This window comes from Cloeon dipterum, chromosome 1 (assembly GCF_949628265.1).
Source record: "Cloeon dipterum chromosome 1, ieCloDipt1.1, whole genome shotgun sequence".
NCBI lineage: Eukaryota > Metazoa > Arthropoda > Insecta > Ephemeroptera > Baetidae > Cloeon > Cloeon dipterum.
The window spans coordinates 976,514-1,001,202 of NC_088786.1; the positions used below are offsets into that span (position 1 = coordinate 976,514).

The 24,689-nt window shown below is 42.3% G+C and overlaps 2 protein-coding genes across 4 annotated transcripts in view; both read left to right on the top strand.

Moving 5' to 3' along the window:
- The first annotated feature begins 273 nt into the window (after window positions 1-273).
- On the top strand, window positions 274-1,265 carry LOC135941102 (PITH domain-containing protein GA19395). The gene is made up of 5 exons (XM_065486391.1): window positions 274-524; window positions 610-653; window positions 715-792; window positions 849-953; window positions 1,017-1,265. Exons 1-5 carry the CDS (start codon window positions 336-338, stop codon window positions 1,231-1,233), a joined length of 633 nt encoding a protein of 210 aa, XP_065342463.1. The 5' UTR covers window positions 274-335; the 3' UTR covers window positions 1,234-1,265.
- A 1,350-nt stretch (window positions 1,266-2,615) lies between these two features.
- spir (spire type actin nucleation factor) overlaps window positions 2,616-24,689 on the top strand; it is a 67,485-nt gene continuing 45,411 nt past the window's right edge. For all 3 annotated transcript variants that reach the window (XM_065475905.1, XM_065475907.1, XM_065475906.1), the window contains exons 1-2: window positions 2,616-3,021; window positions 23,299-23,342. In XM_065475905.1, coding sequence (XP_065331977.1) covers window positions 2,751-3,021; window positions 23,299-23,342 — 315 coding nt within the window. In that variant the 5' untranslated portion in view covers window positions 2,616-2,750. The remainder of the gene's footprint in view (window positions 3,022-23,298; window positions 23,343-24,689) is intronic.

A 24,689-nucleotide genomic window follows, 5' to 3' on the forward strand; every position in this document is an offset into this window, starting at 1 on the left:
TTGACAGGCAGAAGGTGGTGTTCGTGTTCGGTAAGGAGTACCAAGGAATTTCAACTAATCACGAGTTTACTTCCTAATTCAGGATTATTTTCTCAAATAATTTTATAAATATATTGTTTAAAAAATATTCTGCAGTATCTGAAATCAAAAAATATGTATTTTTAATATGAAGTTCCTCCTAGATTCTTTTACTCTTTAAGAAACTTACCTTGTGAAAGAAGATGCCTGATTATGCCGAACACGCCCACCCATATGATTGAGGCAAACAAAGACAAAGTTGTACATATCAAGTCTCGTTGTGCTCTGACGCCTGTCTTTGTTGACTTGCAAAAATTATGTCGGATCACAGGCATGGGCACAGTTGCGAGGGTGAGCACCAGCATGATGAATCCCCGGAAATGGGGGTGCAGTACAGTCTGTACACCAAAATAGACAAGGAAAATTTGGAATGTCTGAACGAGGAGACGGAAAACAGTGGCAAAGATGTATTCAAGCCCTGGGAGCAAAGACTGAATTTTGAGAAGGTGAGATGATGATACATATATGCATAGATATATACACAATTTCCGCCATGATCATTATTTTTTTAATTTTAATGTTTGTTTACAGTTTGTTGAGAGCGATTGTGATGAAGAACTGCTATTCAATATTCCGTAAGATTATTTGTAGATATTTCCACGAAAACTTCAAATTCAATTAAAATGATCTCTTCAGGTTTACCGGCAACATTAAACTAAAAGGAATTATTGTTGTTGGCGCTAATGACGACTCTCACCCGTCCAAAATGAAACTGTAAGAATAAAAGCTAATGGCAGAGAAGTGCTGATAAACATAACGATGATTCGCAGTTTCAAGAATAGACCGAAAATGACTTTTGATGATGTCGGCGTCAAAGTAGACCAGGAGTTTGATATGCAGAGAGACCCGACAGGGCGTCTAGAGTACTCTCCAAAGTAATAAAACATGATAGTAGTGTGCTCTTCTTTGTCAACTCATTTTTACGCTTTTAAATTCAGGGTTGTGACCTTTTCTTCTGTGCACCACTTGAGTATTTACTTCCCAAAGAACTTCAGCGATGGAGAGGAATCGACTAGAATTTATTACATCGGTCTGAAAGGAGAATTTAGCGAGGCTCACAGACATGGAGTGACAATCTGCAATTACGAAGCCTGGGCCAGTCCTTCTGACCATAAAGTGGATCAGGGTGACACAGTTTCCAAGATGATTCAGTGATTTTTCTAATAAATTGCCTTGAATGACTCACATTATGGCTCAAAATTTGATTTTACTTTCAAGAAAGTAAATTAATCAACTATAAACCACGCTTTAGGTTATGTGGGCAGCCGCCCTGAATTTAGGCCAGCCAGCTGCTGGTGAAAGGGTAAATTGAATTGAGTTTATTTTTCTTTCAGCATGGTAATGCATCAAGTGAAGATCTTCTCACATAATAATTAAAAAATGCAGGAGATAAAAATATCTTCAGTTAAATATTGAAAGCCGCCGGTGAAAATGGCTAGCCCATACCGGGCAAAAAAGATTTGGCTAAGCCGGTTCAGCCAGCCGCCGCCTTAAATCTTGCGGCTGAGACCTCTAAATAAATAAGGCAAATAAATTGAAATACAGATTTTTCAACTTCTCTTGCATTGAGATTTTAGATTGTTTTCAAATCAGTGCCTTCTCGTCGATTTTCCTAATTTTTTCGTATGTTGCGGTCCTGTAGGAATGTTATAATAATCGAGTTGAATAACAGTTTTTAAATAAACTTCGAATTTAAAAAAAAGGTAGCCTGCTAGGAGTCATCCCTGAGGTCAGACAAGAATTCTAACCCTTGCGTCAGGGTAGTTCCAGCATATTATATATTAGAAAAGTCTTTTAAAAGGCGACAACAATATTTTTTCAAACATAATTTAATTTCCGTTGCTTCTGGTTAGGGAACGTACGTTTTTGCAGTTTAAATTGCTTCGGGGGTTGGGAGGGAAAGCACCCTCTAAAGCCTTCAGCTTGTTAAAAGGGGTTGAGATGAGTCTTGGCGGGAAGATTTTGCAATGCTAGTGGTTAGAACCCTAGATATGTGGAGTTCCTAATATTTTAAAAACACTAAAAAGTCGAAAATTGTATTTTTTAGTTTTTTAGTGATTTGTTTTTAAAACAAAAAAGAACACGACTGAAATTTTCACACGAGTTTCCATGTAACATAATATGACATTTTCAAAATCCTAAGCTTACTTTCTAAAATTTAAATTAAAACATAACTTGACCTTGGCCATCGAATTTAGTATTAGTTCGGTCAGGCTCGGCGAAAGAAATAGGTGGCACAGCTTTAAAATTGCACCACGGGGAGACGATCATATAATGTGATGTTTTTTAAAGTTATTTCCAAAATTGTCGCATAAAATGAATGAAGTATTTAATTCGTATATTTTACACCACAATCTTTTAACGCTTCCTCGAAGCGACGCAGCATCCAGGATCCAGGGTCTATAGGAGAGCTTTTCTTCTGCTTCCTGTCCTGCCGGCCGCCGTTGTTGTCGTTGATAGCGAGGCGCGCGCGCGCGCCGCAGCGCAGCGCAGGCATCGACTGGCCGTGCGAGTGAGCCGCCGAGAGCGGGCGGCGGAGCGGAGTCAGTGTTGCAGCGCACAGCGAGCGAAACGTATCTCTCTGTGGGTCAGTGGGAGCAATCCGATGTGAACGCCGGCCGACTGCATCGGCAATTTGGCATCGCACAGCTGCGCGTCGACTCGAGCTCCCGATGGCGGCCGACGTGGCGGTGGACCAGCCGTCCCTCAGCCTGGACGCCAGCGGCTGCGTGTCCCTGCAGGACATTCTGCTCGCGTTCAACGCGCCCATCAGCGAGGAACACGCGTGGGCCCTGTGCTTCGAGTGTGTCAAATGCTTCCAGAACGCGCTGCACGAACACGGAAAGTGTCTGATCGTGTCCGATCCTCAGCACATCGTGCTGCACAAGGATGGACAGGTGCACGTCCGCACCGTCCTGCCCGGCGACAAGGCGCAGGGCAATGGTGAGTGCTTTTTTATATTATATCTCGTAGTTGAAAATCGAAAAGTCAGTCGGTCGCGTTCCGCCGGAAAATCAATAACGCAGACGTGAACGAACCCCGAGCACATTTGATTGACTGCACGCGCCGGGCGCTCTGGAAAACTGAAATTCGCAAACGCGGCGCTTTTCGAGAAATCAATGACGCTCTTGACTCGGGGAAGAGGCCGCTCAAGTGCCAAAACACGATCTGAAAACCCATTTGTTGATTATTTACCTAGATATATTAGCGAAAACCCCGGGTCGCAGTAGCCAAAATTTTCATTTTAAGAATTATTTGGTTTAATTTAAAAGTTAAAATGTGCGTTGAAATCCTCTCATCAAAAGCCCGACCGAATCATCACCTAGTTTGAGCTCATCGGTCAATGTCAAAGATCTCTAAGGATCATTTTCAAAAATTTCGGGTGGATTTTTGGATTTTGAAAACCAGCACCACGCTTTAAAAATCCGAAACACCCCTCAAAAGTGGTCTCAGGATACGTGCGAACTTTCATAAAAATTTCAAGGTTGTGTTTGGCTTTGTTTTAAAGAAACTGATTTTTAAATCTGGAAAAACCCAATTTTTCGATTTTCGCAAATATTATGAGCGCTAAATATCGGGTTCTATGGGTCAGAAATTGAAAAACTGCACCCCGTTTCACTTGGCTGGACTTCTCCTGGTGAGTTTTTTAACCCCCAACCCCCCTTAATCAAAAAATGATTTTTTTTATTCATTTAAATCTGGAATTTGAAAATTTGACGCTTCTATTTTGAACAGTAGGATGCATTCAGTCCTAGTTAGCATGTGGAGTGAATTGCGCAGGAGACGATTGAGAGCGTAAATATGCAAAAATTGAAACAAAGCAAGAAGGAAGTGTGAAAGAGTGAAAATCACGCCGCGCGGAAAATGATCTACTTGTTGTACCTTTTGTTCGCTGTTGTGAGCGTGCTGTTTATTTTTAAATAAAGTTAGTTGTGTGCATTTCACCCTATAGGTGCTCCAGAAAATGGCAATATGGTGTGCAGACCGGCCGGAGACGGCGCACTCCTTTCGCCAGCAACCCTTCCGCCCGCCACCCCCGCTACGTTCTGAATCATCAACTCGCTCTTTATCGTATATGGTCTAGAACGCAAATAGAAAGCCGCACTGACTGATAACAAAGAAATCATGAGGATGGAAAATGATAATCGTTAGTGTCACCAATTTTTGACCAAATTATTTTCTTGAGGTTATTTTTTTAAAACAAAAATAATTATTGAGTCGAAAAAGTCTGAATTTATTAGGTGACGTACAAAACAAGAATTATTTCCCATGAAAATATCTTCAGAAATAACAACACAGCTTTGCAAGAAACAAAATGCACAATCATTCTGCCGGAACTGTTACCAAATATCACAGTACCAAACATTTCCACGCCGCTTAACCTCATGTCTTTGCGTAAAAAGTGCTGGAAACCAAGGCCGTTTTTTGTCTCCGCAAACGCACAATTCACTCTGCTGGCGTTGGCGGTGATTACACAGAAATTGTCCATATTTATCAGCGCAAAGGAGCAAACACAGTGTTGCAGCAGCCTCGCTCGCGTTTCAATCAAACAGACAAGCGAGGCCTAACGCATCGAATCAGAAGTTTTGCATAATTATCGGTGCCGGCGCCGTCGTGGGAGTGATATTTTTTATTTAAAGCTCACCGACGACTCCTCTGCGCGGTTATTTACGAGCACAGTTAGTTACTCTATGGAAACGAGACAAACGTGTCCATTCATCAAAAGCGCACCCACGCCACTATACTCCGATTTTGGACCCTCAAACGTACAATTCCAATTCCATGCTGCGAAAATATGTGTTCAATTGTCTAGTCACGTGAAAGATTTACGAGTTTCGAAAATTATAGCGGGCTTCATCGGTGTCGTAAAATATATATTTTAAAATTGTTTGTTGCATTCCCACGGTCAGCGACAAAATAAATAAATAAATAATTTCCGGAGAGCCGCTCGTAAAGAATCGAATCCGCCGATGAAATGCAGGCTGGCAAATTTGCACAAGGGTATCATTTGCCTGCGAAGTCGGCTGGAATCGATTGCTTAAGGTAATTAATATTCATTTGAAAAGCGTCGTGCTCTTAAAAGCAGCACTAGTTGCGCCGAGCGAGCGAGCGAGCGAGCAGCCCAGCCAGCGACCGCCGATGATGATTTTAATTGCAGAACCTGTTCTATCCGCGCTCTTGCTTAAACGATACACTTTGCATTTTTTGCTCTGGATAATGTGCCGGCCAGCCAGCCAGCCAGCGACGGCGGCATCCTGAAATGCTTCACTTTTGACGATATAGCCGGCCGGCCGGCCGGTGCTCGAAGAATGCAAAATACGCCTGAGCGTGCTGGAATCTGCTGCCGAGTTGGCAAAATCTCGCATGGGAACCCTGCCTGTCCTTGCATTGCTGGACACTTTTGATTCTCATGCACGTAGTCAACACATTTTTGTACGCCACTTCCTGCAATTCGAAATAATAAGTACAAGCGACGTGTTTTTATGTTTGGCGCGCACGTGTTTCCACGAATGGCACCGATTTTTACTTTTTAACTTGTTTTGAATATGTTAAAGTAAGGATTTACAGAAAATTTGTGAAATACTGTCTAAAAATTAGGAAAAGGGAACATTTCCAAGGCGTGTTTATATGTATTCAATTCATAATTTAGAGTGTTTCTCTTATTCAAAATTCGTGACGAGAGGGATCAATCAGGTAAAAATATAATTTATCTTTTTGAGAAATTCGGCAATATCTGAAATTTAACTACTCCTAAATGCACACAATTCAAGATTACACATTATCAAAATAAATTACAAAAAGAAGTATCCAAACGATCTTACAAATTTTTTACGTATGTCAACTATGCATAAACATCATAAATAATTTCATTTGATAAACAAACTTGTGCAGTGAACTCTTTATACCTAGGCCTTTTAAGCTCTACTGCAATGTGCAAAGACCAAAAGAAATTGTAGTTCAAATTTTTGGTAATTTTCTCCAAACTTTGCAGCGCTTGGTCATAATTCCTTTTCAGATTTTCGATTTCCATTCCTCTCATCTCGTCGAACGGTGTGTGACACTTTTTGTTGGGAAACTCTTTGTCGAGGAGTAAGTAAGGATTTCTCAAAAATTTATAGTGCATCTTCGCTAAAAAAAGAGAAATTGATTCGATAGTCAAATTTTCAATAATTGGGAAAGCGAGAGTCCGGCTGAAAGTCGTCTGCTCATTGTGCCAATTAAGCTCCTTTTTTTGATCTCATAAATATGACGTCTATAAAACGATCAGTGCGCCAAAATCAACCAATTTTCACAGGAATGTAGAGTTATAGGCTTGTGTCGCTCTCGCTCCATTTTCATTCCGCCTGCATAGAAATGCAATAAAGCTCGGCTTTTCCGATCGATTATGCGCTGGAGATGCAATAAATCAGAGTGAAATTCGCCGCCGCAGCTTCGGCCCATTATATGTATCAACGCAGAGAGCTGGAAACGTCATTTATCAAAATGTGTATCAGTAGGTCCGACGCAGCAAAAGGACCGCTTAAGAATACCAACAATAATGACGGAGCTTTTATCCTTAATTACCGTCCAATCGCATAGCGTTATGCAATTTAATCGATTCAATGACCCACAAGTTTTCAAAAGGCAGGCAACGAACACGATTCTCCGCGGTGCCCCGGTGTGCGAAACGGCAGATTTATGCTCCTATTAGCATTGAATCGAACGCCGCATAAAAATGAATAAAGACAAAGTGCATGGCGCATTAACAAAGGGAAGAAGAAGAAGAGTTCACTGCATTCTCACAGGCGCTGCCGCGATGCGAGTCGATGATAAAAACTGGGTCTTGTGTTTTAGGCGCATTAGAAATTCAGATTCTCTCTGATACACAGAATTTTGATTAGCCCTAATTGCCCATGGTCTGTCGACTCGGATGCACCTCGGGAATCTCCGGGTTCGATAATTGTACACGCTGTTAAACACAGCTTTTAGTTATATAAGAAATTATGATAACACACAAATGTTTAGTCGGGAATTTTGTAATTTTTAGATTTTTACACTCTGGCTAAAAGCACAGCGATCTGCATTCGAGGAAGTGATTACTAAAATGAACAGCAGCTGACCAAAGACCAAAGCGCGCTGCTTTTGTTATTTGCTCAATGAGGGCACCGTTCCATCCCATCCCATCCGTCTCACGCGTGCGATGAAAAATCCCCGATTATGCAACCTGTCGGCGGCAGGCAGCGCAGGATCAAAATATTTTTGTTATTTTACCCCCTGGCAGCGCAGGTTCGTGGAGAATCAGGCGCATAGCAGCTTACTTACTCGGTCAGTTAACGGGGATAAAGAGAAAGAAGAGATGTGGCAAAGTGGATAAAGCAAGCGCACATGCAGACAGCCTGCAGCATCTCTCGCTCACTCGCTTATTAAGCAGCCAACAATAATGAATGTCCGATGCTGGATGGCTGGCACAATTAAATTATGCTTTATTCAACTCGCCATGGACCGCGGCCATTACTTATTCTTCCTTTAATTGGCCACACTCGCGTTTTGACCTACAGTTTGTTGATATATTCCAAACGGATTATCCTTTGTTTGTCTTGGGCAGGTGCAGCGGCAGGCCCATCAGGTGGCCCCTCGGCTTGGACCCTGGGGATTTTAAGCCCTCATCGTTTCACGGCGAGGAAAAACTCGTAAATGACGACTATATGACACGGGAACATTTCACACAAATCCATCCAGGAATGTTTATTTAAAAAGGTCGGGTTTCCAAGATTCTGCGAAGTACGTTTTCATGATTTAAGAGTGATACTGCAAAACCCTGGAAATTCCTTTCAATTGAAGCCAAAATTGGCCTCAGTAACAGTGTAAATTTTCTAGAAAGGTGGCTGCAAAATGGTGAGGAATATCTCCTTACTTGAAATGCGATTTTATTTCACAACAAAGAGTTTCCTTAAAATGCTGTTGGACAGATCTCGACGAGAGGAATCGAAATCTGCCAAGGAAATGTGGTCGAGCGATCTAAATTTTGGAAAAATTTGAAAAGGTACTTTGTACAACAATTTGTTTATCGATCAATTCACCAGTTGCATAAACCCTAAAAGTGTTCGAAGCCACCAACAGATGGCGCCACCGTAGACTTTCGATTTTAAGGCACTTCCGCTGCGATTTCAGACTCAATCTAGCTACTGTGCATTCTTCAATTAATTTGGTATTTTTTACGTGCTGAACCGATTTTGGTTTTCAGCACGTCAAAAAAATTGCAAATTAATTGAAAAAAACAAAATAGCTAGATTGAGTCTGAAATCGCAGCGGAAATGCCTTAAAACCGCTTAAAACAAAATTTTTAAGAAAGTCTGTGGTTGCGCCATCTGTTGGCGGCTTCGATAACTAAGGGTTTATGCAACTGGTCAATTGCTATTGCATCCAACAATTCAAATAATTATCCATCTACTTTAAATTCCTGTTGTTCTTTAGCTAATTCTTTTTCCCAGCGAAACTTTGCATTTCGCAATTCTCCGCCAATTTTGGCCATCCTAGATATCAGCCTTGTGTATACGTACTTTTGAAATCTCGAGTGGATAAAATGGGAACGTTTACACTAGAACATTTTTACAACTGGCTGTCTGCTTAAGTCGGCCGTCATAATCCGCGCACGACTAATTAGCTGAATTTCTTCATCAAAAGTGAAAATAGGAAATCTCAGAGCGTGTTTGCCCTCGTAAACAGCTTGGACGAGGAACAAATGCTCAAAGCTGAATAAAGAGGGAAGCCGCTCATTAACGAGTGCCTGGCCGGAATTTACAGCTTTTTGAGCGCTTAACAATCGAAGAAAGAGATAAATTTTCATTAAAAAGCGGCACCCTGGTGTGTTTAAAGTCGTAAATTCAATAAAAATAGTGTCCTGCACGATATTCATTATATTCCCATGCATTTTTTTTGTGAATCGGAGGAAGTGTACGGTGCGCCCCACTAAAAACAACCCGCCGCAGGAAGTTGCAGGTCAAGACCGCAGTCCTGAATTTTACGTACTGACCGGTTTTAAACGTTTTTCTCTACAATGGCGAGTCGTCAACAATGCCTTTTTCGGCGCGGCAGGATGTGAGCAGCCGTCCATTCATCGATTTGTCTTTTGTTCCATTTGTTCGCCAAAAATGCCAGAAAGATCGATAAATTATTCTCTCTTTTGGAATATCTCGGAATAAAATAATATTTTTATCGCGACGAAGAATCTGTGTTGCTCCCTGCTTCACCGCAGACACGTTTCGTCGTTATTATAGACCTCTGCTTCTTTCTATCCGATCTGCTACGGTCCGTCCACAAACAGGTGCTTTTCTCAGGAATGCTGCGTGGACCATTCACGCCAATTAAGATGAACTACTCGGGTGTGCGTTTGATTTTCAGTGAGAATACTGTATTGTGTTCTAAAAAAATTCCAACAGCTGCTTTCCCACGCCTCAAAAATCGGTCTTCACTTGTGCATTTTCGTAAGAGGGAGAAGTGCAAATGCGCAGATCCTGCGCCACAACATGCATTCTAGTGTTAATAATCAGAAATTTTCTAGTGCAAGCTAAATCACGTCTTCAGCAGGTGCTTGTCCAAAGTAAAATGCATCCATGCGCATTCCGCCGCAATTAGGAAACTTGTATTTGCTCAATTAACGCCCCAATTCCTCATATATATTCGGAATTCTTTCTTCTCTCGCCGTTAATTTTATTAATAATTGTCGACGTGCTGATGAAACTGCGAATGTGGGTTACGACCGAAAAGCCGGCCTGCCCAGTCAGTTCGTTCATTCATTGAACAAGTGCTTTTAGTCGCGCGACGCAGCTGATTCAGGTTTATTATCGCGCGCACATCTGGTAAAAAGCAACAAGCAAAAGAATGGGAGACGCTTTTTGCACCTTGCACGTCGCGGCTCCGTCATCCGCGTCCTTTTCACGCGGCAAAGGTGAACAGAAGGGAAGAGAAAATTAGTTAGCACCTCTTGAAAAGTGTGTTGCTCTTCAAACTATAAGCCTCTAAATCGGCTTAAAGGCACGTTCATATGCTCGACGGATTTTAGTTGACAAAAATAAATTGGAGAGAAACTGCGGATTTTATTTTTTTATCAGCTTCTTGTAATAATTCGATTGTAAAATTGAATTGATTGTTTATGGATTTGAAGGGAAAGTCCCCTAAATTCTGAAATAAATTGTGATTTTACAATTGATACGCCCGCTTGATCAGCATGCCAACTTTTAAGCCGATTTTAATCTGAGAAATTGTAAGATATTTCCGGCTTCTTAGTGCTGGTTAAAAAATCTGATTTCCCTATGACATTTGTGTCTTTTTAATAAAAGGCCAAGGAGCAGAACCCGTTAATAGGTCTCCACGCAGCCGATTTTGCGATAAAAATGCATGAGCAGGCACTTATTTTTCTTGCTCGTCTCTGCCTCGCTTTTCTCGTTGACCCCTATTTCCCTGAGCTCGCGAACGTGTGTTTCTATTTTTCTCACCGGCGGCACGAGTACGTATACATATGAATTATTGCAATACTTCTTTCTCTCCTCTCTATTCTTTGTTCTCCGCGCAGAGGAATGTCGCTGCGCTGCGACCATTACTGCGTTTCATTAATTAAACGAGCGACCGAGGAATAGATTCGTGCGTTTGGATTTACACACATATATACAAGAAGCGCTGGCAGGCACTTCGTGCGCTCGCCCGCAATCGCTTATTTTATTACAAGTAGACCGCGACGTGCGCGAATTAATTCCGCAACCGAATTTGAATTGTGTAATTATTGCTCGTATAAATGAGCCAAAATTCCTTTTCGGTATTTCAAGAGCCGCATTCCAACGAGTATAAAAAAACACTCTTTCTCCGCGAAATTTATGTGAAACCTGCTCTCCTACTACTAAAAGCAAAATGCGGCGTGCATCGCGTACGCATTCATATATAAATATAAAATAAGTATGTCACCCGGCGTTTTCGACTGCGCCCAATCGGGAATTAATTAGGCAGTCGCGGCTGATTTGGTGATCAGAAACAACATAAACCGCAAAAGAAACAGCATGGAATCCGAGGGGCCAACGGTCCTTTCGCGCGGGCGTCGCCTTTCCCAGAAAATCACGCAGCACTAAATTGATTTTGACAGCGGCAGACAAATTGCCGGGAATTATTCATATGATGCCCGCCGCGATGCATCCGAAGGTGTGGGTGCGACTTTTGTGGTGCACACGCGGGGTCAATGAAATTTGTTATTTCGTGTCTCTCTGCATGTGTGTCTGTGCAACGCCCGCAGTGCATAGCGGTCCGTCGTGCATCTTCTCGTTTGTTTGTGCAACGCTCATCATCATCTCGGATGCAAATAATCGTATACTCAGTCAGGCACGCGCGGAGAATGCAACATGTATGACCTGGAAACTTAATTTTATTAGGCAGAAACAGCCATAAATTAAGAAAGAGCAGCAGGACTGTTCTCGGATTGCATCGCAGCCAGGTCCAGGCTGGCCGATTTATTGTGACAAATTTTGAGATCCTTCAGATGTTTACGGCGAAATGGACTAATAATTCGTTAGACTCACAACGGAATTAAAAATTCTTTTGGAGACCACCAGAAACAGCGTGACACCTAAATCTCTGCTGTTCCAAAGAGTCACATTTACGAAACTGCATGACTTGTATTCACGTTCCACGATGTACAGAAGTAGTTTCAAGGTGATAAAAAAACACTACATTCCGTAGCGTATATAGTGCTGAGGTGCAAACAAGTTTTTTATAGTGCATAAATAAAGGGGTTGAAAGGATGACACCCTTAAATTGCTTTGGCTATCTAGGGGTGGTTATGACACGAGTCTAGCGGTGGGCGGTTTTAAAAATCTGACCATTAGAAGCTGAGATTTTAAACCTTTTTTAAAAACCCAAAAATGCAAAAATTTAATAGTTTTTATTTATAATAATAAAATAAAACCAGCCCGTTGGCTCGCATAATTAAGGCACTCTCAGGAGTGTCAAAGCAATGGGAGGTATTTGAGCAGTTCGGAGATCTAACACTGGCTAACCAATGTCCGAGATGGCAAAAGTGGTTAGTTTAGTGACTCGAAATGCTCAAATTGCTCAACGGGCTGGTTTGCACCTTTCCAGCATGCGTGATTTGGCTTCACGGGACGAATGTCTAGCGTTTCAATGCGGTCCTCGGTGCGGAGGCAAGTGGCCCTTGAGTGGGTTGGGTCCCTGTGCGGCCTGGTGCGCCCATGTTATCCGTTCGCGGTGTTATTGGGACCCGGAATTCAGCATTCGTGCTAGTGCAGTGCGCGCCCTTCCCGCTCCTCGGACAGGGATACAAAAAATATACATGCAAAAACCTAATCCAGATTTTCACCAATCTCGCCTAATTTTTCACGCTCTACAAGATGGCATGATCAAAAATAAAAAAATTAAATTAATTCCTTTTCAAGTTTTGAGTTCTGGTTCGAAAATAGGATTTTAGTGACTTTGAATTTTGACCCATGAATTTAGAACCGATTTGTAAAAAATTCGAGTGCTTGCAAAACCCGTTCTCTTTTTAAATAAGAACGCCATCACATTTCCATTAATTTAATTTCCACTCATCGGCCACTGGAACAAAAAAAAAATAGGATTTCGCATTTTGCCTGTCTATATGCCTGTTTGCTCCATTTTCTCGTGATTGCATATATCAGAACTGTCAGATTAAATAATGATTACACGCACGCCCTGCGGGCTCGCATTCCGTCCGATCGGAAAACACGCGTCTCGAATGAATGATGCGTGGGTGGGCGCCAAAGGTGCATCCGATTCTGTTATCCGCGGCGCGACAGGTATATGCAGTAATTTTGAGCCGCGGCAGAATGCATTTTAATCGCACACGCAGCCTTATAAATTATTTATAAGCTCGCCCAGCCCTTGATGCGGCAAGTTGGAAACAACGATTTCTCAGAAAACATTTTTGATGGCTATCGAATATTCTCCTTCAATTTTTAGTACTTGCTATTCAAACGGTGTATTTATTTGCACGTAAATGTGTTCATCAATGCAAAACGATTCCTTTTGATCTCTTTTTTTAAAGAGCGTCTTTGATGAAGTTTCTGAGCACACCAATCGATTCTTGAGGGTCGAATTATGCAAAGTGGATATTTTTTCCGACCAAAGAGTGAAGCGCGACGAAGAACTTTTTTCCCGCCAAAACATTATGAATGCGAGAAGTGCGCATGCGTCAGAGCTGGCTGGATCTGAAAAAAGAAGTAGTCATTCGTCTCTCTGCAAGTGCTCAAACCAGCTCTGACGCATGCGCACTACTCACATTCATATAGTTTTGGCGGGAAACAAAGTTCGCACGTTGCGCTGCACTTTTTGGTCGGAAAAAATATCCACTTTGCATAATTCTACCCCCAAGAATCGATTGGTTTGCTCAGAATTTTCGTTAAATATTTGATAGAGTACTAAATTCACAATTTCACCAATATGGCTCCTCCTCCACAGTTTGAGCTTTTTACTTTCTCATTCTTTCAGTCTTCAGTCAAAGGTGTCAGCAGAGCTGGATTAAAACTCACGTCACTTATCCCAACAATGGATTATAATTACACGAAATGCGCCTCTCTCTATATTTCTTAATTATCCTAACAAGACTTTTAGCCTATCTGCATGCACCACTCGCGCCCAGCTGGGCGCCCTGCACAATATAACGGGCCGCTCGCTGTAATTTTGCATAAACTTCCTTTCCGAGAAGAATGAATGAACGAGCGAACTTTCGTTATTGTGTTAAACGCATAACAAGCTCTCGTCTCGGCCGGAGGGGTCAGAGGTGCTCGCGCCAGAAATTTGTATGCATACTGCACGCTCTGATTTACTTAATTAGCGACTCACAATCAGGAGAGTTACAAGTTTGAGCCACGACCGCGTGCACGTTTATTGAACTGTCTATATAAGTGGCGAGAGATGCAGAAATGATCACGAATGTAATTACCTCTTTTAATTTCATTGCTTCTCGTCATGATGAACGCACCTAGAAAGAGTATACAGTTCATTTCCTTTGAGAGTGGTTTTTGCAACAAAACTCACATTGGTTTATTATTATATTCTTGCAGGAAGCCGTCGGCAATTATTTAACAATTTCTATATAGCTTCTCAAGTAACAGGATGTGTATGATGTAAATGCTATTTTTGCACGTGATTCACTTTTGAAGGTAATCAAGGTTGACGTGTTTATTGCAGTGAAATTGTTCACTCTCTTTATCTCTGTCTCAATCTCCAACTTTTGGTGCTCTATACGCTTTTCTGCCATAAACTTTCGACATTCGCCGTAATAAACAAGCAGAGAATCAATTCACGAGTGAGAATATATATTTTTGCACGATTTGCGGAGAACCACCAACTGAGCTACATTGCTCCTAAAGAGTACGATGAGAAGTCGTGAGCGGTCGGCTCATTAATGGCCCTGATTACCATAAAGGTGAGCCGCGCGCTCGGCTCGGGTCGCAGCGCGGCGTGATATTGGGTCAGCAAAATATAATGGATCCTTCCCTGTCCACGTGATATTGAGTCATTTGGCGTGAATGGAAAATTATCTCAGGTTCGCCAATAAGTAAAATGTCCTTAAACCTACCGGGAGTCGGATTGACGCGACACGCAGACATGGCGGGAAGTTTCAACGTAAAATGAAATTGGCTTGGAAAATTTATCACGAAAATAGGTTCAGCTTTTGTTCTTATTTCTTTACTAACAGCTGATTAGCCCGGTAATTGGCGAATCGGCCGTTAGATGGCACATCAGGCTAATGGAAATGTAACAAAATACGCGGGAATGAAATTTATTAGGTCGGTACGCCTCTTTTTCAACGTTTCTGATTGGCCACTGGACTGTCTCCTGATTGGCCTCCATTATTACGACGCCATATTCACTTCTGACTAGCGGGAACCCGAACACAGATTGCAATCTGGAAGCCGGTGGGAATTACGACTGCGCAGAAGGTTTAATTTGGGTCACGCATGCGCAGTGATGCGTTTGGCCTCTCAGTGAGATGTAGAAGTAATTTGAACATACTGCGCATGCTTCAGACTCGCACATGTTTACTGCGCAGCGTCAAAATGGGTGTGTTTTTGAAGCTGACTGATTTAACTAAAAATAAGTTATATCTCCGGATTTGCCTCCATTATAACGACGCCATATTGACTATTCTGACCGGCGGGAACCAACACAGATCGCAATAACCCTTGAATATTTTCACAAAGATTTTGCGCAATTTTATTTTAAAAAAAAAAAAACCTCGCATTTTTACCAAGAGAAAGCACAAGCAAATGGTTCCCGCGAATCGGCAAGTGCATTTTTTGTTATAATTTGAGGTCAGCCCAGCTGGTACGGAAAGCGCAATTTCATTCTATTGCGGCGCACCCAATTCTCCGCCGTTCGTCCCGATATGGAAGCTGAATTGCGAAACAGCTCGAACCGCAGATTTGTTGCGCGCCGAATTTTGATTAAAACAACAAGCCAGCGGCGCTTCTGCAACGCTTTTACGTAAGCAGGCTGCGATCGGACGCAACTAGATAATCACACGTGAGTGTACGTCTTTTCTATCCGTCGCCAAGCAAACCGCAAAGGCTCGGGTAAAAAGCCTCCTCGTCTGCTCTCAATATTCCGTTCTCAATTGGCGCACGCCGACTCCACTGTAGATCGATTCATCGTACAATTCTTTTCAAGAAGATCCGTTCGTGTTCCTTTGTTAGCTATGTTAAATTTTGGCTCCACTCTTATGTGTTTGGACAAAATGGTTCGAGTTGGAGGGAAAATTGGCTAACGCAACAAAATTTACACCACAAATCGCATTATTTAATTTCGGAAAACTTTGAGACCTTATTATTAGTGGTGCAATTAAAAAAATATAAGGTGTGCGTTGGATACCTCACCTTGGAGCCAACACCAAATTTGATGTCCTAGGTCAAGGTCAAAGGTCAATTCTATTAATTTTGGGTTATAATTGAAATTTTCAGGATTTTGTGATTTTAAAAGTTGTCCCATGACATGTGTGAACTTCAGAGGTATTTCTTTACAAAATTCAATTCAAAACTCGAAAAACACGAGTTTTTTTTCATAAATTGTAATTTCCAAATCTCGGGTTCTATCCATCCGAATCGCAAAAACTACCCACCGTTATACTCGTCTCAACCTTCCCTGACCAGCTGAAGGGTTTAGAGGTTGCTTACTCTCACCCTTTTCAACCCCCTCTCTGCAATACAAAAGTATACTCTTCAATGTCCATATTCTAAACATTTTAATTTATATATTTCAAGTGTTTTTTTGTGTTCAAACAGATTCGCATATAGCTACAAGAAAGCTGCGCACTCCGAATTTCGTTTAGACCTCGGCGCCGAGAGCGTGAACAAGCAATAAAGCGAAAATTTAGCAAGGTTAACAATGGGGCGATACAAAAAAGGCAGATGCAAAACGAGAGAGAAATACGACACTCTTTCCAGAAGAGAAATCAGCATTTTTATTTGTGTGCGCGATTTCACATCCCAATAACTCGCAAAATTGATTCCCAATTGATAACCCTCTCGTTAGCGAGGCGAAATCGAAATGACAAAAATTCCGTGGGGGCCAATTTAGGGAAAAGCGGCTCCATTGTTTTTGGTTTGTGTGCCCGCGACGAAAAGATTGATTGCACGACGTGGGAGGAAATGGCCGGCGCCGGGAGAAATCTCGCAATGCAAATCGAATGCACGCTGGAATGCATTTTTCGAGGTTGAGAGGCGCGCGCGCGAACAGAGGTCAGCCGAGAGGGCACGCGGCTCTCTGTGTCATTCCGTCCCGAGAGGCTAATTGCATTTTTCACACTTTTTACGACGCCGATCTGGGTCAAGAGTCGCCGTACGAGTGGAAAAACGAGAAATATGAAAAAGGGCGCGATAATCGTGTTGGAAAACCATCAAACTGGTTGTTTATTTAAATCGTAATTTATTTTCTCGTCGTGAAAAAAAAACAGACAACCTACACGAAGATCACACCTAAGGGATCCGAAGTTTGCTACGATGAAAAATATTTATTTTTAAAGTCTTTTGCTAGCTACGGGAATACATATTTAATTCAATATCTTAATGAAACTTAATATTCGCCAAATCAACTGTGATCGCCTGTCAATACCCTCGAATCAAGTTACAGAGTCAGCTTGGGAAAAAAACTGTCACTATACCATATAAATTTTATTACACTTTATTTTGCTGCTCAGAAAAATACGCATAATGTGTGGAGATGACGGAAAATACGAATCGTCCTTGATCGAGTGTGCGGTGATGCGCGCGCGTGTGCATTAATTACTCTTCGCTCGCGGCTCTCGATTTCAATTGGCTTCCTGATTGCGCCAATTGCTAACTCGGCGCTCTCTAGATCGATATTACACAATAATGTACTGAATTTATATGTAAGAAGTGTGTTCGCCCGGTGCCGAGCGAGAGTACATACAGACGGCCGCGCGGACTGCACGCTCCAAGTGCTGCAAAATGCGACAAAACAAAAACTTTGCAGCAGAATCTTGCGCAGAGGAGTGTTGTTTCGATGGCCGCGCGTCTTGTGAGAACATTCTCAGCGTGATCTAATTATACAAGTGTGCGACTTTTTGACATTGAGGGAGTTAATTGGAATTGCAACCCGCCGCGCACTCATTAGTGACTTTGTTTTCCTGCTCATTCGAATGTGGGAAACGGCGGAAACGGCGTAAATTTGAAATTAAAAGTCATTACCAGGTTACGTGTGAGATTTTGGACTCTGTTACACCCGTGAGAAAATGAGGGGGATTGGATATTTTTAGATTGTGTGATAATATAATTTAAAAAAAATATTTGTTTGGATCCCTGAATTCGTGCTGTTAATTTTATGTCGTATCCCTAAATAAAAATAATTAATTTTTCTGCGGCAGAAGCTATTAAGTGTCAGTCGTTTTAGGAAGTAGTGTTGCTTGTTGCCACGTCCCCTGGGGGCCGTGTGCTTGTGTGAGATAATTTACTGCTTTTCGCGGACAACACACGCAACCGAGTTTTGCATGAAATTTTCGCTCTCGATGGCATCGAACAATTCGCTTCTCGGAATTTCTCGCTCCACGACACACGACGCGCGATCGTTTACCTCTCTCTCTCTCTCTCTCTGTTTATCTAGGAGATCAGCTGAAAAATTGGCATCTCGGTTAATACCCCGATGGACCGCAAATCGATCTGAAATTATTTTCATCTCTCCTCGAGCGTATCTCGTCAAGGCCACCTCCGACAGTAATCACACGATGTTCAAGCGGAGGCAATATAATCACACACACACTCACATTCTCGGGAGAGACGCGGCAGACTTGTTTTGGATTTATGATGGAGCGAGAGTTCCGTCTGTTTGTTTTACGAGTGCTCGCACAGCAATAATTTGCCACGGGATTGGCCATGCGCGAAAAAGCAGTCTGCTCTTTTTGTGTAATTTCCGCTCCTGGGATGTGTCCACGCACGGACGTCCATCCCATGCTGCGGATCATTTTTCGCTCGATAAAATTAAAAAAAATCGCCATCATGCACTGAAAAGATTTTTTTACGAAAGTGTAACGCGCGTGTTAGAAACCCCAATAAGCATTTTCATTGAATTGAATATTTATCAAAATTTTCTAATTCACATTGCAGCTTTTTATGATGCTGTTTCCTCCAACCTCGAAGAGCCTGATTGAGCGAATAGAAACTGGCCAAGCAGCTTTTGAGCGAGAATTATCGTCACCTGATGCAAATCAGAATGAAATAAAGTGCGCAATAGAGAGAGGAGCAGAAATCCGTATCTTCTATTTATGCAGCTATCCGTCTCGCAGGAACAAAACCGGTGAATTTCCCGCAGTGTCGAAAAGAAGTAGCGCTCTCTCGCGCAACAATGATATAAAATGGAACAGTGCCACCAGCGAATTATATTTATTATAGTGTAGCGGTTCCCGCTTATTGGCGTTAACTTAGTTTGTAACCTTTAGATGTCACTTGTAACTGTATGATAAGCTTTTCTCATTTACCCTGTATAATCCACCTTCACTGACCGCTCACCTACGCACGCATACGGTCATGTCGCATTTACCTCTCCGGCCGGGAGTATAATGTCGTGCGCATATATGACGCTTGTAATAACTTATAGACCCGAAGATAATACCGGGTCTTAATTATGGATTAAATCTTCGTCTACAAAGGAACCAGATGCATTTCCTTTTGGCTCGAACCGAGTAACCCACATTTGGTGACCCCGACGTGACGCACGGAAATTTGCCCATAGACGCGGAAATTCAGGAAATTTGAGATGAGAAGATGACATTCCTCACGCCCTGAAATTCCGAATCCACCTTCCAACGCAGCCCAACAACTTCAGATATTTCAACAATTATTTGAGAGAACTTTTATGTGGTAAAATTTATATTTCGAGCCAGTGACATTTCCCAAATTTCATTCGCAACGAACATTTCATAGCCAGTGATAGATTCCAGTAATTCTTAACTCGCCGTGAATTTGTTTAAATTGTTAACGCGCATTCTTGCCCACAAGTTTGTAATTTTAATCCCTTTGTGAAGCTAAGTAATTCCTTGAGTGCTCAACATACGCTTTTCAAATTTTGCTAATCGGTCTATGAGTCGAATCTTTCGCCTTCACTGCTCGCGCTACTGATGTCTTAGGGTCACGTCGCCCTGACATGCTACTGCGCTAGAGCCCCTCACGACCTAGAGTCATTGTCGCTCTGTCGTCGCATAACGTTTCGCCGCTGCACGCCGGGGAAGCCGAGGACTGTTGCGAGCGGCCGCCTCGAGCCCCCCAGTCCCTTCCTTACCGATTTGGTATCGTTTTGGACTCAGTCGAGTCAACGCCGCGCCGTGCCCGAACGTTCCTTCGTCTTTGATTCATCCGCGCCGCGCAACCGCCGGCTAGGACCATCATCGACAAACGCATCCGCGAACACTCACAGCCCTCTGCTAGCATTACAGCAGAAGTGAGATAATCTCGGTTTGCACCTCAACTAACTCATTATAACCGTACCGTCCGAAAAGCACTCATTCCTCAAGATTTATTTTGTAAAACGCAATTTGTTTCTTTCCGGCTTCCAGCCTCAAAGGGGGGGCACTGTAGCGGTTCCCGCTTATTGGCGTTAACTTAGTTTGTAACCTTTAGATGTCACTTGTAACTGTATGATAAGCTTTTCTCATTTACCCTGTATAATCCACCTTCACTGACCGCTCACCTACGCACGCATACGGTCATGTCGCATTTACCTCTCCGGCCGGGAGTATAATGTCGTGCGCATATATGACGCTTGTAATAACTTATAGACCCGAAGATAATACCGGGTCTTAATTATGGATTAAATCTTCGTCTACAAAGGAACCAGATGCATTTCCTTTTGGCTCGAACCGAGTAACCCACATTTGGTGACCCCGACGTGACGCACGGAAATTTGCCCATAGACGCGGAAATTCAGGAAATTTGAGATGAGAAGATGACATTCCTCACGCCCTGAAATTCCGAATCCACCTTCCAACGCAGCCCAACAACTTCAGATATTTCAACAATTATTTGAGAGAACTTTTATGTGGTAAAATTTATATTTCGAGCCAGTGACATTTCCCAAATTTCATTCGCAACGAACATTTCATAGCCAGTGATAGATTCCACTAATTCTTAACTCGCCGTGAATTTGTTTAAATTGTTAACGCGCATTCTTGCCCACAAGTTTGTAATTTTAATCCCTTTGTGAAGCTAAGTAATTCCTTGAGTGCTCAACATACGCTTTTCAAATTTTGCTAATCGGTCTATGAGTCGAATCTTTCGCCTTCACTGCTCGCGCTACTGATGTCTTAGGGTCACGTCGCCCTGACATGCTACTGCGCTAGAGCCCCTCACGACCTAGAGTCATTGTCGCTCTGTCGTCGCATAACGTTTCGCCGCTGCACGCCGGGGAAGCCGAGGACTGTTGCGAGCGGCCGCCTCGAGCCCCCCAGTCCCTTCCTTACCGATTTGGTATCGTTTTGGACTCAGTCGAGTCAACGCCGCGCCGTGCCCGAACGTTCCTTCGTCTTTGATTCATCCGCGCCGCGCAACCGCCGGCTAGGACCATCATCGACAAACGCATCCGCGAACACTCACAGCCCTCTGCTAGCATTACAGCAGAAGTGAGATAATCTCGGTTTGCACCTCAACTAACTCATTATAACCGTACCGTCCGAAAAGCACTCATTCCTCAAGATTTATTTTGTAAAACGCAATTTGTTTCTTTCCGGCTTCCAGCCTCAAAGGGGGGGCACTGTAGCGGTTCCCGCTTATTGGCGTTAACTTAGTTTGTAACCTTTAGATGTCACTTGTAACTGTATGATAAGCTTTTCTCATTTACCCTGTATAATCCACCTTCACTGACCGCTCACCTACGCACGCATACGGTCATGTCGCATTTACCTCTCCGGCCGGGAGTATAATGTCGTGCGCATATATGACGCTTGTAATAACTTATAGACCCGAAGATAATACCGGGTCTTAATTATGGATTAAATCTTCGTCTACAAAGGAACCAGATGCATTTCCTTTTGGCTCGAACCGAGTAACCCACAATAGCTTCATCGGCGGGTACAAAATAATACATAGCTCGGCGTCGGCTTATTTTACGAGCCGTCTGATTTCAATGCAGGTGCTCCGTATCGCTTACTCCATCCATTCTTACGATACACACACAACACAACACTGCCCTCTGCTCCGCAATGATAATTTACAGCGCGTGAAACATAAGACACTCACTCTCTCGACGCGCGATATTGTTATAATTTTCAGCGAGACGCTTTTTTTATACACGTATCGCTCGCTGCGTGTGTGCTTGCTGTGTTTATTTGTCTAATATGTAACTTCGAACCGCCCACGACTTTAGCCGCTGTCACCTGCCCCCTTATCGCGCACCTTTTCCGTCTTTTTATGACCGCGTCTTCACGGGAAAGTCGACTGCGTATGTATACTTTTCAGTTTTTATCGAGATAAGTTTTGTGTTTCGTCTCAAGCAGATGCAATGATTTTTGAACGGTCCAAATCCACGAACGTATAACAAATCTAGACGCTAACTTTCGAGTGGGGCATGTCAGTGACCGCACCTAGAGACCTATTAAACAGAGATATATATTATGCAAAGTCCAAAAAGTCGCCGAACGTCTTTTTAATCCCATAAGAATCCCATGTTAAATACATCGCGCGAATATTTGATTTTTGGTGTCTACTTGCAGCTAGTAAGTTGGTCCATCGATTTAGAACTGCAGAACAACATTTAAATTTGATTTAAAAAGGATTGATATTGGAAAATGCTTGTTATTCCTTAGGATTCATTTGAGGCCGAAATTGATTGATTGATGGTAAATTTTTGTAGAAAGGGGCTGCAAAGTTAGCGCTGTTTCCTCACTAGAACTGTCTCCTTACTTAAAACCCTATTTTATTTCACAACAAAGAGTTTCCTTAAAAGGTTTCATACGCTGTACGAGAGGAATCGAAATCTGCCAAGAAAATGTGGTCAAGCGCTTATTTTCAATTGTCACCCTTTATCGATATATTAAATTGAAAATAAAAGCAAATATTCGTTGCTCGAAAAATCCACGACGCGCATGTCAGCAGCTCCCACGTGATTTACAGCATTGCTGACATGCGCGTTGCGTCAGCCAATCAAGCGTCTGGGATATTTCAATCAAAGAATTTTAACTGCTTTTTCCAATTTGCGTATTTTTATTCGCAGCTTCGATTACTAATCAATCGAACAACACTTTAATCTCTAGAAGCAGGTCTCAAGTTCACACGATCCGTTGCTTTTTTAAATGTTTTGAGGGGGCTTTCAAATTTGCATTTAATTAAGAGCTGTTGCAGCGTGATAAATGCGGCTCGTTAATTCAGAAAAAAATCATCAAATTCAGGCGTCTGAAATGGGAAGAGATGAAGAAATTAATTAGGTGGAAATGATGCATCGTCAGTGTCGGATGTGCGTGCATTTTTCTCTCTATATCTCTCCGCCTAATTCCGAATGCACAAACACGCCTTCCTTCGACTGAAATAATGCGTTGTGTGTTTGTGTTACTTCTTGCATTGTGTCTAAAAGCCGCGTCTTGTAACAGATTTTCGTGGTCCATCAAGCATTTAATTGCTTTTTTCCATTCGCACGCAGCCGGCGAAGACGCCTAGTATTAACGGCTCTTGCACTCAACTGCGCGAGAATCAGCTGATTTGTGCCTATTTTCTGTTTCAGATTCAACAGCAGGCGGCCGACCTTTCACCTCTTCGCAACAAAAGGTAACATTTTTTGCGCAGAAGCTTTTCTCTCTCTCTCTTTCTATGGTCGTGGTGTGATTTCTTCGTCCGCTATTTTCATCCGAGCAGGCGATTAATAAACTGCGCACCCGACCGTGCTCACCTTTCATCGCTATACGCTACTGGCGAAATTGAAACATTATTTTCTAATTAGGCCACGCGTAAATGCCATAAAAAAAACTGAATGCGGCTTTGCAGAGCTATACAAAAAGGAAGGATTGTTATATTGTTGGCTTTCCTTTTCTATCAATGTCTACAGTCATTACACATTGCAGGAATTGAGTAAGAAGTTTTTGTAACTGCGTACTGCACATAACGCGAAAAGTGCGTTCATCAAATTTAACCTCCTATATTTAGTGTAATTTCAACGGTATGATTATTTTCCTCTTATATGGATCTGAATTAAGATTAAAGTAATATTGCTGGAATTTCTATCAGTTCCGCTGATTACACACAACAATTTGCTGGCATTTTAAATATACTGATTCAGCTCATTTAACAAATAACTGTGCAACCTGAATTTCTGTCCTATATTCGAAATAAACCCTGGACCTAAATTCGTTTTTGGACAACTTTCAGCCATGTGAATTTCTTTTTTAAATTCACCAGTTGCATAAATCCTAAGTGTTCGAAGCCGCCAACAGATGGCGCCACCGTAGACTTTCGATTTTAAGGCACTTCCGCTGCGATTTCAGACTCAATCTAGCTACCGTGCATTCTTCAATTAAGTTGCTTTTTTTGACGTGCTGAATACCAAAATCGGTTCAGCCAATCGCCGTAGAATCGTGAAAAACTATTTTTTGAAATAAAATAATCTTTTCCAACGTTTCTACGGCGAATGGCTGAACCGATTTTGGTTTTCAGCACGTCAAATAAAAGCAAATTAATTAAAAAAAAGCAAAATAGCTAGATTGAGTCTGAAATCGCAGCGGAAATGCCTTAAAACCGCTTAAAACAAATTTTTTAAAAAAGTCTGTGGTTGCGCCATCTGTTGGCGGCTTCAATAACTAAGGGTTTATGCAACTGGTCAATTGGATTTGCATTTAAGTTCCGGGACTTTTCGCCGGTCGCGAGAAACTTTGTGCGCAATAATGAATCGTAAAATTCTGGTGCGCATGATATTTTATTGCCCAAAGAAGCGTAAAACGCAAGTCAGCAAATTTGAATGCAATTATCGTGAGATGATTCAGCCGCGACTAATCAGTAATTGGCGTGCGGTGTTTGTTTTTGCGTGGTATTGCAGTATAACATTATTCGAATCCATTTGCGGTGGAAATCATAAAAATGCTTTTTGTTTGTGCCTGAATGAAAACAACAGCTCGCTGTAAT